This window comes from Leptopilina boulardi, unplaced genomic scaffold, assembly GCF_019393585.1.
Source record: "Leptopilina boulardi isolate dan_hultmark-lab unplaced genomic scaffold, ZJU_Lbou_2.1 LbouV2_121, whole genome shotgun sequence".
Taxonomy (NCBI): Eukaryota; Metazoa; Arthropoda; class Insecta; order Hymenoptera; family Figitidae; genus Leptopilina; species Leptopilina boulardi.
Window position 1 is genome coordinate 752,140 of NW_026137665.1, and position 14,850 is coordinate 766,989.

Below are 14,850 nucleotides of genomic sequence, written 5' to 3' on the forward strand. Positions count from 1 at the left end.
TTTTTCGAAATCAATTAAAATAAAATATTTTATCCACCGAAGAATAAAAAAAATTTTTTTGACCCTTTTTTCAAATTTCATAAATAATAAGTAAATGATTAAAAAACAATTTAAACGGCTTTATTATATATTTTTCGATAGATGCAATCTCTAAATTATATTTTACTCATCTTGATGAAGAACTTTTTAATTAAAAAGGTGAATTCTTAAATTGCACTTCAAATAATTATATAAAAAATTATTTATTATTTATGTTTAGGTTCAAATAATAAGAAATATATTGAGTATTTATTTATGCAATAACTATATAATAATGAAATTTATGAAAAAAGAAAATGATCATGTATTTAATTTTGGTAAATTATTTATTATATTATTTATATTTAAAAATAATATAAGAAATAAAATAGGGGAAAAAATTATAACGAATTCTTTATTGGCTTTTAAAGACCTAGTGAAATGACAGCAAGCCATTATTTCATTCAATAATGATAATTATTACTCCCTCTCAGTTAATATGTCCTTCACTGTAAGGTAATACTATAACATATGCTATTATAATGTAGTTATTAACATAATTAGAATATTATTCTAAGAATTATTATTTTTTTAATTTATAATAAATAGTGTTTCACTTTCTATCGAGATGGAATTTTCACTGCATATAATGGCTCTATTTTATTGTGGTGTATGGAATGAAAATATTAAATATCCTTTACTATATATTGTTTATAAAATTATAGTATTATCAATAGTTTGTCTTTTTTCAATTTCATTATTTACGGAATGTATAAGAAATTATGGTTCAAATGATGATAATTCAATTCAAGGATTATTTATTGCGGTGCCATTTTTTGCTGCCGTTTTAAAATTAATAATATTCTATTTATTTCCAAAGAAAGTAAAAAAATTAATAAAATTGTTTAAAGCAAAAATTTGTCAACCAAATTCTGATGAAGAATGGATAATATGGAATGCATATAAAAAAAGTGTTGATTCAATGTTTTGGATAATTTTTATTTTCACATTATTAAGTGGATCGGCATTATTAATATTGCCATTAATAGATGGTGAATTAAGAAATTTTATTTTACCATTTAAAACTTATCAACCTTTTGAAATTATAAATTTTAAATTATATATTTTAACATATTTGTGGCAAATATTGGCATCATTTTATGGAATTTTATTTAATGTCACTTCAGACACATTTGCTTATGGAACAATAACATTGCTGTGTGGTCAATATGATATTTATTGTTTAAGACTATCAAAAATTGGCAATGAAACTAAATGTTATTCTATTAAATATTATGTCGATCATTATTCTATTATTCAAAAATTTATTTGGTATGCGCAAGATTTTTTTATGATGGGAATAACACCTCTATTTTGTTTTAGTCTTATAACTCTAGCTGCAACTATTTTAAATGTCGTTCAGGTTAATATTTTACAATTAATTATATAACTTTAAATATTTTAATTTATCAGTAAATTGTTTTCTAAACTTCATGCGATTTTGATTTTGACTTTCATATTATTATAAATAATTCAATTTTTTATTTTATTGAATTTTAATGGAATTATTCACTAAAAATATAAGTCAAAGTCAATAAAATGAAATAACACCTAAGTTTTTAATTTTGAAATTTTTAGGTAAATTTATTTAGCGCCAAATTTGTTACGATGCTTATTTTCTTGCTGTGCATGTTAACACAAATTTTTCTCTATTGCTGGTTTGGAAATTTTTTAATTGATAAGGTAATTTTAATTTTTTATGTTTTTATGTTTCAATATTTTTAAAACATTAGTTTCTTAATTTTGTAAAATGTTTTATTTACAGAGTCAAGAAGTGACGAATATAATTTACAATTGTAATTGGATTGATTTGACAAATGTTGAAAAAAAAAGTTTAAAGTTTTTAATGCAATTTAGTGGAAAAGGAAACGTATTTTCATACCATGGACAATGCATTTTAAATCTAAACACTTTCGTATGGGTAATATTATAGTTTGCATAATTTAAAAGAAATTCTAATTTTTAACCCCTTCGCAGTCTAATAGAAAAATTGTTTGTGGGTCCAAAACAGTCTAAAAAAAAAATTTCCAAGAAAATGTCATATCATCGTATTAAAAGTTTTTGGGGTCCTTGAATCCAAATTTGAGGTCAGATTTAAAAAAATTTTAAATGGCGGTCCCAATATGGAGGAAAAAATTTAAAATTGGTTCGATTTATTCAAAATTTGGTACTCGGGGGTTTTTGGGGTACCTGAATTCAAATTTGAGGTCAAATTGAAAAAATTCAAAATGGCGAACCTAATATGGCGACTCATTAAGGAAGAAAATTTTAAAATTGAATCAATTCGTTCTAAATTTGGTTTTAAAACATTACATAAAATTTAGATTCAGCGATCTCAAAAATCCCCTAGTACCGAAATTTGAACGAATAAAATCAACTTTAAAAATTTCCACCATATTGGGTCCGCCATTTTCAAATTTTTTAAATCTGACCTCAAATTTGGATTCAGCGACCCCGAAAACCCCCGAGTACCGAATTTTGAACGAATCGAATCAATTTAAAAATTTTCTGATATTTTGATTCACCATATTAGGTCCGCCATTTGGAATTTTTTAAATCTGACCTCAAATTTGGATTCAGCGACCTCAAAAACACTAAAGGAACCATTTTCATGCAAATTTGATCAATTTAAAATTTTTTTTTGACGTCATATTGAGTTCTCCATTTTGAATTTTGACATCAAATTCTGATTCAACGACCCACAAAAATCTTAGTATACCCAGTGACACTGAAATCGAATTATGTTTAGTATTTCTTTTCTAAGGTGGACATATTTGTCCAAATTCACAAAGGTGGCACGATTTTTTCTGGACATACTTAGGCCATATGGACTGTTAAGGGGTTAAAAGTTTAATTTTTATTCTTAAATTAAAATTAAAACATTGGTTACAGATTGTGAAAGCTTCGTATACTGCACTCAATGTCTTGAAGCGAAGTGCTAATTGATAAATCAATTGTATTTTTTTTTACTTTGCTGACGTGGAAATACAAAATTTTGAAAAATGTGAAGTTGTTTACAAAATATGGTATTTTTTTGATAAATTGTTCTTATATATTGCATAAAACTTGTGTTTTAAATCTGAAATATAAAATTATTAATAAAATGCTAGTAATACATAATAAATATACATATATATATTTACATTTAAAGACAAATTTGTTTAAAACAACCAAAGTTTTGTTAAATCAAAAATGTATTGCTATACAGTTAAACAAACCTTTAATTGATTCAAGTAAATTATTCAATTGAATACTTTTATTTGAATGAACAAAATGATTTATTGCATTTGACTAAATTTTACTCTTAATCGAAACAAAAAATTTGTTTCTTACAAATGAAAAATTTGGTTCCGCAAGGTTTCTTATCTTATAAATTTCCTAAATCCGAAAGATTATTAGAATTCATGCAAAAACCCGCTATCGCAAAATTGGAAATACCCAGTAAAAAAAAACAATTGAGAGTAAGGAAAAATAATTGGGAGTTAGCTTACTTTGTATTCGGTTTGGCGTCTAAACCGTGTAGGGACGTTACGGCCAATTATTTTTTCTTACCCTGAATTCTTTTCATCTGGATTGTTTGAATTGATGTTTGTTGATCAAAATTTGCAATACAAATGAATAGAATGCATGTTCCAAAGTGTCAAAATGCCGATTTGGAATAAGAAATGTGAAATTTTATGAAAACGACAAAATGTGAAATATGACAGATTTATCGACAATTTTACCATGTGAGTAGTGTTCATATGATAAATTTACCATACGAGCACTACTCACATGATAAAATTGTCGATAAATCAGTCATATTTCACATTTTGTCTTTTTCATAAAATTTTACATTTCTTATTCCAAATCGGCATTTTGATACTTCGGAACATGCATTCTATTCATTTGTAATGCAAACGTTGATCAACAAACATCAATTCAAACAATCCAGGTGAAAAGAATTCAGGGTAAGAAAAAATAATTGGCCGTAACGTCCCTACACGGTTTAGACGCCAAACCGAATACAAAGTAAGCTAACTCCCAATTATTTTTCCTTACTCTCAATTATTTTTTTTACTGGGTAGAAAAGTAATATATAATGACAGCTTTATTACGTCTTGCCGCCGTTAGATGGCAGAAGCATGCAGGGAGCACAAAGTCGCAGCTGTCATTATATTACTTTCCTATTTTCAATTTTGCAATCGCGTTTTTTCATGGATTCAAAAAATCTTTTGGATTTAGGAAATTTATAAGATAAGTTTTTTTGGTACGTTGGCAGGATTTTATAAAAAGTGTCCATGTTTCGAGAAAAAAAATGTTTTAAAATCAATCATTTTCACGTTCAATGCCGTTTCTATAGGGCAATAATTAAAGGTCCCTTTTTGCCAAACAATTTCAGAGAACGTTTAACACTCTTAAATAAACTTGTTAGTTGTATCAAACAAAATAGGTTATACACAAAAAAAGGTGGGTAAAAAGTTGTAAAGATAGAGGATAAAAGTCGTTAGGATACAGGGTAAAAGATAAATTTGTGATGGATAAAAATGTTTCTAAAATATTACTAGAAAAATGGATGTCATATTTGAGTAAACTGTCTAATTTTAATAAAAATATTAGTAATTTTACACTTAACTTATTAAATCCACAAATTTTATATAAATAAGTAATTGCACGTGGAAATATTTTTCGTATAATTATTGTCTATTAATAAAAATATTTTTGACTAATACAACTGACAGCTGACGACAGTACGTAAATAATCAGAACTGGGAAATTACAACTCCACGTCTGTATTGTTGCACGAAAGCAGAGTTGGGTAGTAACTGAATTTTTTGTGCATATTAGGCTCTGTCACTTGTGACGTCAGAGTCGATTCTAGGTGTGACGTCAGAAGTCTGGAGGGACAACAAACAGACGACACAATGTTATTCTTATGGGGAAGAAAATTTGTTTCCACTTTCATCAATTTTATTCATACTTTGAACATGGAAAACGCTTGTTGACATCTAATAAAATTAAAATGTGTGTTGATAATTAATTTTGTTATATATTTGATTCATTTGCACTGATAGATTCTCTGAATTCGTGATAAAATATAAATATTAAGGTTAGAAAAGTTTGTTTACTAATCACATTTTACATTTTAACATTATTAAACAATATCCAGTATGCATGTTATTAAAAAAGATATAAAATATATATTTTAAGTGGGAATTACCGCAGTAGTAAAAGATTTCAAGTTAGTTATCAGACACCCCTAACCTCAAAATTTATTTTTTATCACGAATTCAGAGAATCTAATAGATATTTATATCTTTTTTAATAACATGCATACTGGATATTGTTTAATAATGTTAAATTGTTAAATGTGATTAGTAAACAAACTTTTCTAACCTCAATATTTATATTTTATCACGAATTCAGAGAATCTATCAATGCAAATGAATCAAATATATAACAAAATTAATTATCAACACACATTTTAATTTTATTAGATGTCAACAAGCGTTTTCCATGTTCAAAGTATGAATTAAATTGATGAAAGTGGAAACAAATTTTCTTCCCCATAAGAATAACATTGTGTCGTCTGTTTGTTGTCCCTCCAGGCTTCTGACGTCACACCTAGAATCGACTCTGACGTCACAAGTGACAGAGCCTAATATGCACAAAAAATTCAGTTACTACCCAACTCTGCTTTCGTGCAACAATACAGACGTGGAGTTGTAATTTCCCAGTTCTGATTATTTACGTACTGTCGTCAGCTGTCAGTTGTATTAGTCAAAAATATTTTTATTAATAGACAATAATTATACGAAAAATATTTCCACGTGCAATTACTTATTTATATAAAATTTGTGGATTTAATAAGTTAAGTGTAAAATTACTAATATTTTTATTAAAATTAGACAGTTTACTCAAATATGACATCCATTTTTCTAGTAATATTTTAGAAACATTTTTATCCATCACAAATTTATCTTTTACCCTGTATCCTAACGACTTTTATCCTCTATCTTTACAACTTTTTACCCACCTTTTTTTCTGTGTAGGGCGATAATTAAAGGTCCCTCTTTGTCAAACAATTTCAGAGAACGTTTAACACTATTAAATAAACTTTTTAGTTCTATCAAACAAAATAGGTTAATTAAACTGTTTAATTATAAGTCAAATTAACTTCTTCTAACACTTCTGTTTTTTTATCGAATCAGAAGTAAAATTGGAATTGACTTCTGTTTCGATCGAAGAATCAAAAATAATTTATAGTAGACTTTTGTTTCATTACCGAATCGCAATCAAAATACATTCGTAATTTTTTTCTGTTTTCAAATATCAATAAAAAAACAAAATTCAACTTCCGTGAATGTCCCTGAATGTCTTCGTAATATAGGTTTAAAATGAAACTGTATAGAGACACCGATTATTATACAAATTATACAGGTATAACAATGCTATATAATTACAAAGCTCTCCCCATTATATATCGATTACTGCAACTGAACACAATGGACATTTTGCCATTACCTTTTCGAACTCTGTCGTTCACTGGTCTTTGGAATAAAGACTCTAACTTTTCTTTTGTAAAATCAATTTACAAAATTTTTGTTGTCACCTCAATATTTCACTTTACAATATCGGAAGCTGTTGGCTTTCTGAAAATATGCAATACAGAAGAAGATTCAACTCAGGGTCTCTTTCTATCGTTTACATTTGCTGCACTTTGCTTAAAAATTCTTAATTTCCTTTTTCAGCAAGAAAAAATGTCTGATATAATACAAAATTTTCGAGTACAAAGTTTTCAGCCAAAATCACCTGATGAAAAAGTTATTTGGGAGAAATATAATTGTGAAGCGAAAAGAATTTTTTTAATTTTTCTAATTCTTTCACAATCAAGTGGACTGTGTTTTTTGACGTTACCATTCATGGAGACGGGATTTGAAAATATAACATTGCCCTTCAAAACATATCAACCGTATAACGTTGCAAATAGTCAACTATATTCTATTACATATATTCTTCAACTTTTGGAAGCATTTTATGGAGTTTTAATTAACGTTTCATTGGATTCAATGGTTTATGGCTTTATTTTACTACTATGCGCACAATATGAAATACTGTGCTTACGACTAATGAAAATTGATGACAATAATAATTTTTTATTAAAAACTTATGTTGATCATCATGTACAAATTAAAAGTCAAATTTGTAAAATACAACATTTTTTTATGAGAGTTATTTCCACACTTTTTTTCTTCAGCTTAATTACATTGGGTGCGAGTATTTTTAAAATTATTGAGGTAATTTTAATTTTAAAAAAATAGCATTTTCGTTGTTAATTCAAAAAATATGTATTTACAAAAACATTAAAAAATTATTTTACAGTTAAAATTACTTAGCATTGAATGTTTTACAATGTGCCTCTATCTGACATGTATGTTGTTTCAAATATTTTTATACTGTCATCATGGTCATGAATTAACACTAAAGGTTCTGAATTTTACATTTTTAATTTTGTAAATTAACCCTCGGAGCACACACCTCTTTTTTCGAACAAGTAGCACAGTCTGGGTCGCTGTGACCCTGTTTACTTTACAAAACTCCCCCATTTTTGAACTATTGGACTGATCAACACAAAAAAAATATTTTTTTATTCATTGAACCTTGTAAAATAAGAATATGCAGTTTAGAAATATTATTAAATTATTTGCATATTGAAAAAAAATTCGTGAAGTTAACTAATTAAAAAGAAAAAATTGAATTTTAAAAAAAAATGTAACTTTTGTAATTTTTAATATTTTAAGCTAAAAATTGTGATTTATATTCTCGAAGTGTGTTAGAATAAGGGAAAAAATACCACCTTATTTTATTTTTTAAAAAAGGTATTTATTTTGTAGTTTAGCGAACGCAACTTTTAAGACGATAAAAATGTGATTTTCGACACAACTTTTTAAAACTATACTTTTTAATAACATATTTACTAGTATTTTATTATTTTCTTTGGATTATCATGTTACTTATTATTCCTTATTAGTTAGTTACCACTATATGGCCTTAGGTTCGTGTTGTATTGCCGACTTTTCAAATTACACTTCATTGAAATTAATGACAGGGTCTGTATGACCCAGTATGTGCTCCGAGGGTTAAATTATTAATTTTTTTTAATGATTCAAATTTAAAGTTACCAGTATGTTACTTAAGTTCTGAACGTTCAAATAAAAAAAAAAATTTCTTACCTACTTTTTTAACTTCAAATTAAAATATTACTTTCTGTATCGTAAAATAAATTAATTATTTATAAAATAGGGTAAGTGCATCAATTACGGCGCGTTCATAAAAAGATCTATTATTACTATATTATATTTAATATTTAACTGTTGCAAAATGATTTAAAAAAATTATTTTAATCTTTTTTGCTTCCTCGTGGAGGAAGCTTTGTGTAGTCCTTTCGTTAATAAAATTTTTAAAAATGGTGAAAATAAATTTTTCCCATGGTAAATATTGTCACCCAAAGGTGGTCCAACCATGGTTCCCATAGTTGGGCCGACTGTGGGGGATAATGGTTGGCATGACTTGGGCAGCCACAGTTGGGCCAACCTTAATAGTTTAGTTCGCACAACTCTGGTAGAAAGTTGGGCCAACCGTTGGCAAAACTTCGGTAGCCAGAGTTTCAAACACACAAAAACATATATGGTCGGGCCGACTTTGGCTATAGTCGGGCCGATGACACAAAAAATCGTTCTTATGGATAATCTTGTTTTTATACAACAGTTATATTAAATATAGGTAATAGTAATAATAGTTATTATTTATGAACGCGCCGTAATTGATGCACTTACCCTATTTATTTCTAATAAATTTTATAAAAGTTCGCTTATTATTTTAAAAAAATTTCAGAGTAAAATTGTTATCAACGCAATATATAATAGTAATTGGACACCATTAAATTCTAAAAACAGAAAAAGTCTACAACTAATTATGCAGTATAGTGCAAAGGGAGTTGTAATATCACATCGTGGACAATGCATTTTAAATTTAAATACATTTGTTTGGGTAATTATTTATAAATTTTGTTAATAGAAGCAATTTTTAAAACAATAATAAAATTTTTTTTCAAAAAAAAAAAGATAATAAAAACATCATACAGTGCCTTAAATATTCTTCGCAAAGAGTAAAATAGTAATGTTGAAGGTTTGTTAAAATCCAAAATTGAATGCAGTGAACTAACAAAAAATAGTAAAAACACGTAAAACTATAGTGTGGACACAAAAAAATTTTCACATAATATAATAATTTTATATTTTTAATAACAATTATACAAATAATTTGTATTATTTATACTTTCTTATGTTACATTTGTAATAAAACATATTGAAAATATTTAACTAATAGGTAAGTTACGAATATCTTAATTGGCAGATGACATTTATAAATAAACAGGGTTGGGAAGCAAGTGCCCAAAATCTGCTGTGACGAACATAAATAAAAGTTTGTGTATTTTTATTTATCTCTAAACGAATTTTTTTTTATTCAACCCCTAATAACACAAGATATCTTGGGATATATTGATAATATCCCGCAGATATCCTAGGGATGTCCTATAGATATCAAAAGGATCTCTTAAGGAGATCCAAAACATCATCGGTTTTGACATCCTTTGGATATCCCATGGATATCTGAGGATATCCACAGGATATCTTCTGGATATCTCTATAGACTTTCATAAATGTCCTCCAGATATCCCATAGATATCGTTAGGATATCCCAAAGATATCATCAGGATATCCCAAAGATATCATCAGGATATCCCATAGATATCGTCAGGATATCCCATAGATATTTTCAGGATATTCTCAGTATATCTTCTGGATGTCAAGAAGATATTCTCAGGATACTGTTTTTAAAGTCATTATGAGACTACGAGTGAGAATATTCTGTGAATTAAATTTTATATAAATAAAATAAAATGCAACTTGTTTTTCGAGAAAGTTGTTTAATTTGAAAAATTATTAACTAATTTTTTTCTCATTCGTGATTCATTCCTTTATTCATATGCTTAATATTGTCAGAAAATAAATTGTCTTTAAACAATATAAATTCTTCCCCGCAAATAACGAATAACTATTAATATTAATTATACATTAAGTGCATGAGTTTATTTAAAAACTTTGAAAAATGCGTTTCAAATCTTCATTTAAAATAAATTAGAAGCTCATAAGATTTTTTGTTTTTATTATATTATTATTCATTATATTAGCTTAACAATTTTAACCTTTAAAAATATATGTTGAGATATTAAATATCCCGTGAATATCCTAAGAATATTGCACGGACATCCTGCGATATAATATTCAATAGATATTTTGTGGATGTCTTAGGGATATCCTGTGGATATCCAAGGGATGTCCTGTTGATGTCCCACAGACCGGCGGTTTGGATATCCTATGGATACCCCAAGATATCCTGGGGACCATTCTAGGATATCCTGTGGATATCCTAGGAATATCCCTAGGGATATCCTAGGGATATCCTATGGATATCCTATGGATATCCTATGGATATCCTATGGATATCCTATGGATATCCTGGGGACCATTCTAGGATATCCTATGGATATCCTGTGGATATCCTAGGGATATCCTTTTGTTATGAGGGACTGGATCACTGTAAATAATTTTCGCTTCTCTCTTTCTTAACATTCATAGTAAAATAATTTTAATACTCAAAATACCCACAAGAAAACTCTGGTAGCACTTTTAAGATTATTTCCTTGAAATTGAGATTTATCTTGCAGAAATTATTAGTAGCATAAAATTATTAATTAATTATAATAATAATAATAATAATAATAATAATATATAATTAATTATTTTATTAATAGTAAAAAAATTCAAAGATGAAAAGGCCTCTGGTAGAGATAAAATAAACTATATAAATTTTTATTAAAGACACATCGAGAAAAAAAGTAAAAATTATTTGAAACATTATTTTCTATATTGTAAAACAGCATACCTTAGAAAAAATATTTTTTTTATGTATTTTGTTTATATTTGTAAAGAAACAACAATAAGAAATATATATATATATATTTTAAATTTAATCCTTCTCATTTAATTTTGTTTACATCTTATAAAGTAGTGCGTATGAAATAGATAATATAAAAAAATGCCTCTCTTAGAATATTGTCTTAGAAGTTATGCCTTTTTGTCGCAGAGCTTCTGTATAGAGACCGATTATTATATAAATTGTACAGGTATATAACAAAAGCTATGTAATTACAAAGCTCTCCGCACATATTATATTGATTTCTGCATCTGTACAGGATGGACATTTTGCCATTGTCTTTTCGTACTTTATCGTTAACTGGTCTTTGGACTGAAAACTCTACCTCATCTTCTTTTTTAAAATTAATTTACAAAATTTTTATTATCACTTTAATATTTCATTTTACAATCTCCGAAGCTGTTGGTTTTATAAAAACATGCGGTTCAAAAGAAGATTCAACGCAGGGTCTCTTTCTTTCTTTTACTTTCGCGGCACTTTGTTTAAAAATTCTTAATTTCATTTTTCAATATGAAAAAATGTCTGATATTATAAGAAACTTTCAAGTGGAGAATTTTCAGCCAAAATCACCTGAGGAAAGTGTCATTTGGGAGAAATATAATTGTGAGGCGAAAAAAATTTTTTTAACAATAATGCTTCTTTCACAATCAAGTGGATTGTGTTTTTTGACATTGCCATTTATGGAGACGGGATTTGAAAATATAACATTGCCTTTCACTACATATCAACCATATGACATTACAAATAGTCAATTATATTCAATTACATATATTCTTCAACTTTTGGAAGCATTTTATGGGGTTTTAATTAACGTTTCTCTTGATACAATGGTTTATGGCTTTATTTTACTACTATGCGCACAATATGAAATATTGTGCTTACGACTAATGAAAATTGATGACAATAATAATTTTTTATTAAAAAATTATGTTGAACATCATGTTCAAATAAAAAATCAAATTTTTAGAATACAACAGTTTTTTATGAGAGTTATTACCATACTTTTTTTCTTCAGTTTAATTACATTGGGTGCGTGTATTTTTAAAATTATTGAGGTAATTTTAATACTTTAATTTTTATGTTGTTAATTTAAACAATATATGTATGGAGCAAAATTTCTCAAGTTATCCACTATTCTTATTTGGCTTAAATTTAAATCCTTTTAAAAAAATGAAAAAATAATTATTTAATTTACTCATAGTACTAAATTGCATGCAAATTGAAGTCCCGATTTTTTTTTAGTTGGATCACTTCAGAAATTTTGCCCATTTTTGCCTCGTATAAATTTTGAAAGCTTAAAAAAAATTTTTACAGTTAAAATTACTTAGCATTGAATGTTTCTCCATGTGTCTCTATCTGACATGTATGTTGTTCCAAATATTTTTATACTGTTATCATGGACATGAATTAACTCTAAAGGTTCTGATTTTTAAATTTAATTTTATAAATTTAATTATAAATGTATTTCCAAACCTAAAGCTACAAATAAAAGACAATTTTTGAAGAAAATTAAAGAAAAAAAATTATGTAAAATATAAATTATCTTAAGAAGATAAATTCTTACAAAAATCATTTATATTTTACATTATAATTAATCATGAAAGGATGTAGGTATAATACAAATTATTTTAAAAAAAAAAGTTATTTCTACACTTATTTATTTATTTCTAATAGATTGTGAAAATAAGTTGCATTTTATTTATTGAAATTAATTTTATTTTATATTAATTTATTTTATTGCAAAATTTTTCAGAGTAAAATTGTTCTTAATGCCGTATATAATAGTAATTGGACATCATTAAATTCTAAAAATAGAAAAAGTTTACAATTTATTATGCAATTTAGTTCAATGGGAGTTGTTATATCACATCATGGACAATGTACTTTGAATTTAAATACTTTTGTTTGGGTAATTATAAAATTTTTTCTTATAAGACAGATTTTTTTAAAAACCATATTAATAAACTTTTTTTTACATCAGATAATGAAAACATCTTATACTGCCTTGAACGTTCTTCGTAAAGAATGAATTATATACATATATGTATATAGTAATGTAGAAATTCAAGATAAAAATTTTTCCATTAAAAATGTAAATATAGAAGAATATTTTACTGTTAAAAATGCAAAATATTTTTATTTATGAGAATAAAAAAAGTTTTATTAAACTAAAAGCTTATGTTATTTAGATATTAAAAAACAATTTAACTTTATAAAAATCGATTATTTAAACAAATATGATAAATTAAAACTAATACCGTAATTTTCTATTACGGCGTGTTTGTATCAGTTTTGGTTTGTCAATTACGATGACCAAAATCCCAACCAAAAATTTCAGTATTATACCAGAGTTAACTACTGGCGCAGTACTGGTTCAGTATTGGCTGCCGAGGCTGGGCAGTCTGTACTGAACCAGTACTGGTATTTTCATTGTATCAGTACTGGTGCAGTACCACCCTTCCAGTACTGGCAAACCAGTACTGAGCCGATATTGAGCCAGTACTGGCTCAAATAGATTTTCTTTTTGATTAATACTAGTTTACAAAAAGTTCTAGAGTGAACTCGATGAATATTTTTGTTTAAATATTTTGTTTATAAAAAATTTTTTCACTTTGATTTTATTTTTGAAAATTAAAAGATATTTTATTTTGCTTTTTTGTGGGTAAAATTATTTAAACAAAAAGTTTCCTGATACTAATTCCAAAACATTTTGCAAGTTTTTTTTTATTGTTTTTAGATATGCAATAAACCAAAAAAATTTTGCAACGATCAAACTAAAAACAACTAAATTTTTTAATAAAAAAATTAATAATTTTTAAAATAAAAATTCAAAAAAATTTTCTTGACAACACTTGTTAAATATTAAAAAACAACTTTTATTTTCTTAAAAAAGTTTTTCAAAAATTTATTTTGATGCAAATAATTAAAGTGAATAATAAAATAATTAAATAGCTAATTGTATAATTATATACATTATAATTATTTTATAAACATTTTTATTTTTACTGAACTATTTTTATATATTATAAAAACTTTGGTTTTATAATAAACATATTTTTATATTTATTTATTGATTTTTTAAAATAATAATTTGCAATATATATTATAATAAAGAATAAAAATTCTTGGTGTTTTTCGATTTTATATATAATAAAATATTAATTAGTTAGTTGACTAATTTAATTAATATTTAATTTGTGTTGGGTTACTAAAAATTTCACACACTTTTTCCTAAAAAAAAGTATTACCTGGAGCAGAGATTTCACTATTGCAGTGAAACTTATCTCTGTTACAGTTAAAGCTTTCTTTTCGTATACAATAAATTACAAAACTACCAGTACTCAGCCAGTACTGAACCAGTAGTGGTTACCAGTACTGGTGCCAACTCTGGCAGCCAATAATGGTAAAATTTTATCATCCGAAAGTTACGCCAACTCTGGTGCCAATACTGGGTGCCAGTACTGCGCCAACACTTGTCAGTACTGCGCCAGTACTGCGCCATTAGTAAATTTTTGATTGGGATTACGTGTATTTTAAAGATTTTCAGACAAAAATGAATTTGAGAATATTAATTATATGAAAAAAGATAAGATGCGAAAGAAAAGAAAATAAAGAGAAAAGAAATTGTAGAGTTTATGAATGTTAAATTCAAATAAAAAAAAGTCTTGGGAAACTGTTTGCTAATTTTAAAATTTTTAATTTAATTTAAATTTTTAGTTTAATTAATTAATT

The 14,850-nt window shown here is 26.3% G+C and overlaps 3 protein-coding genes across 3 annotated transcripts; all 3 read left to right on the top strand.

The window, feature by feature from the left end:
• Positions 1-454: 454 nt before the first annotated feature.
• Positions 455-3,132, top strand: LOC127284675 (odorant receptor 46a-like). The gene is made up of 5 exons (XM_051310250.1): positions 455-534; positions 628-1,441; positions 1,657-1,761; positions 1,844-1,999; positions 2,971-3,132. Exons 1-5 carry the CDS (start codon positions 518-520, stop codon positions 3,022-3,024), a joined length of 1,146 nt encoding a protein of 381 aa, XP_051166207.1. The 5' UTR covers positions 455-517; the 3' UTR covers positions 3,025-3,132.
• Positions 3,133-6,380: 3,248 nt separating this feature from the next.
• Positions 6,381-9,314, top strand: LOC127284668 (odorant receptor 46a-like). The gene is made up of 4 exons (XM_051310243.1): positions 6,381-7,355; positions 7,441-7,545; positions 8,953-9,108; positions 9,183-9,314. The coding sequence occupies exons 1-4, from the start codon at positions 6,456-6,458 to the stop codon at positions 9,228-9,230; spliced, it is 1,209 nt and encodes a 402-aa protein (XP_051166200.1). The 5' UTR covers positions 6,381-6,455; the 3' UTR covers positions 9,231-9,314.
• A 2,691-nt stretch (positions 9,315-12,005) lies between these two features.
• LOC127284736 (odorant receptor 46a-like) lies at positions 12,006-13,147 on the top strand. The gene is made up of 4 exons (XM_051310370.1): positions 12,006-12,173; positions 12,433-12,537; positions 12,872-13,027; positions 13,100-13,147. Exons 1-4 carry the CDS (start codon positions 12,006-12,008, stop codon positions 13,145-13,147), a joined length of 477 nt encoding a protein of 158 aa, XP_051166327.1.
• Positions 13,148-14,850: the final 1,703 nt, after the last annotated feature.

What these genes read in the sequence shown, in the direction of transcription:
- LOC127284675 (XM_051310250.1), top strand. An exon ending in CTATTTTAAATGTCGTTCAG is followed by an intron (nt 1,442 to 1,656) that starts GTTAATATTTTA and finishes TGAAATTTTTAG; the next exon opens with GTAAATTTATTTAGCGCCAA. An exon ending in ATCTAAACACTTTCGTATGG is followed by an intron (nt 2,000 to 2,970) that starts GTAATATTATAG and finishes CATTGGTTACAG; the next exon opens with ATTGTGAAAGCTTCGTATAC.
- LOC127284668 (XM_051310243.1), top strand. Translation starts at nt 6,456, where the DNA reads ATGAAACTGTATAGAGACACCGATTATTATACAAATTATACAGGTATA. An exon ending in GTATTTTTAAAATTATTGAG is followed by an intron (nt 7,356 to 7,440) that starts GTAATTTTAATT and finishes ATTATTTTACAG; the next exon opens with TTAAAATTACTTAGCATTGA. An exon ending in GTCATGAATTAACACTAAAG is followed by an intron (nt 7,546 to 8,952) that starts GTTCTGAATTTT and finishes AAAAAATTTCAG; the next exon opens with AGTAAAATTGTTATCAACGC.
- LOC127284736 (XM_051310370.1), top strand. Translation starts at nt 12,006, where the DNA reads ATGAAAATTGATGACAATAATAATTTTTTATTAAAAAATTATGTTGAA. An exon ending in GTATTTTTAAAATTATTGAG is followed by an intron (nt 12,174 to 12,432) that starts GTAATTTTAATA and finishes AAATTTTTACAG; the next exon opens with TTAAAATTACTTAGCATTGA. An exon ending in ATTTAAATACTTTTGTTTGG is followed by an intron (nt 13,028 to 13,099) that starts GTAATTATAAAA and finishes TTTTTACATCAG; the next exon opens with ATAATGAAAACATCTTATAC.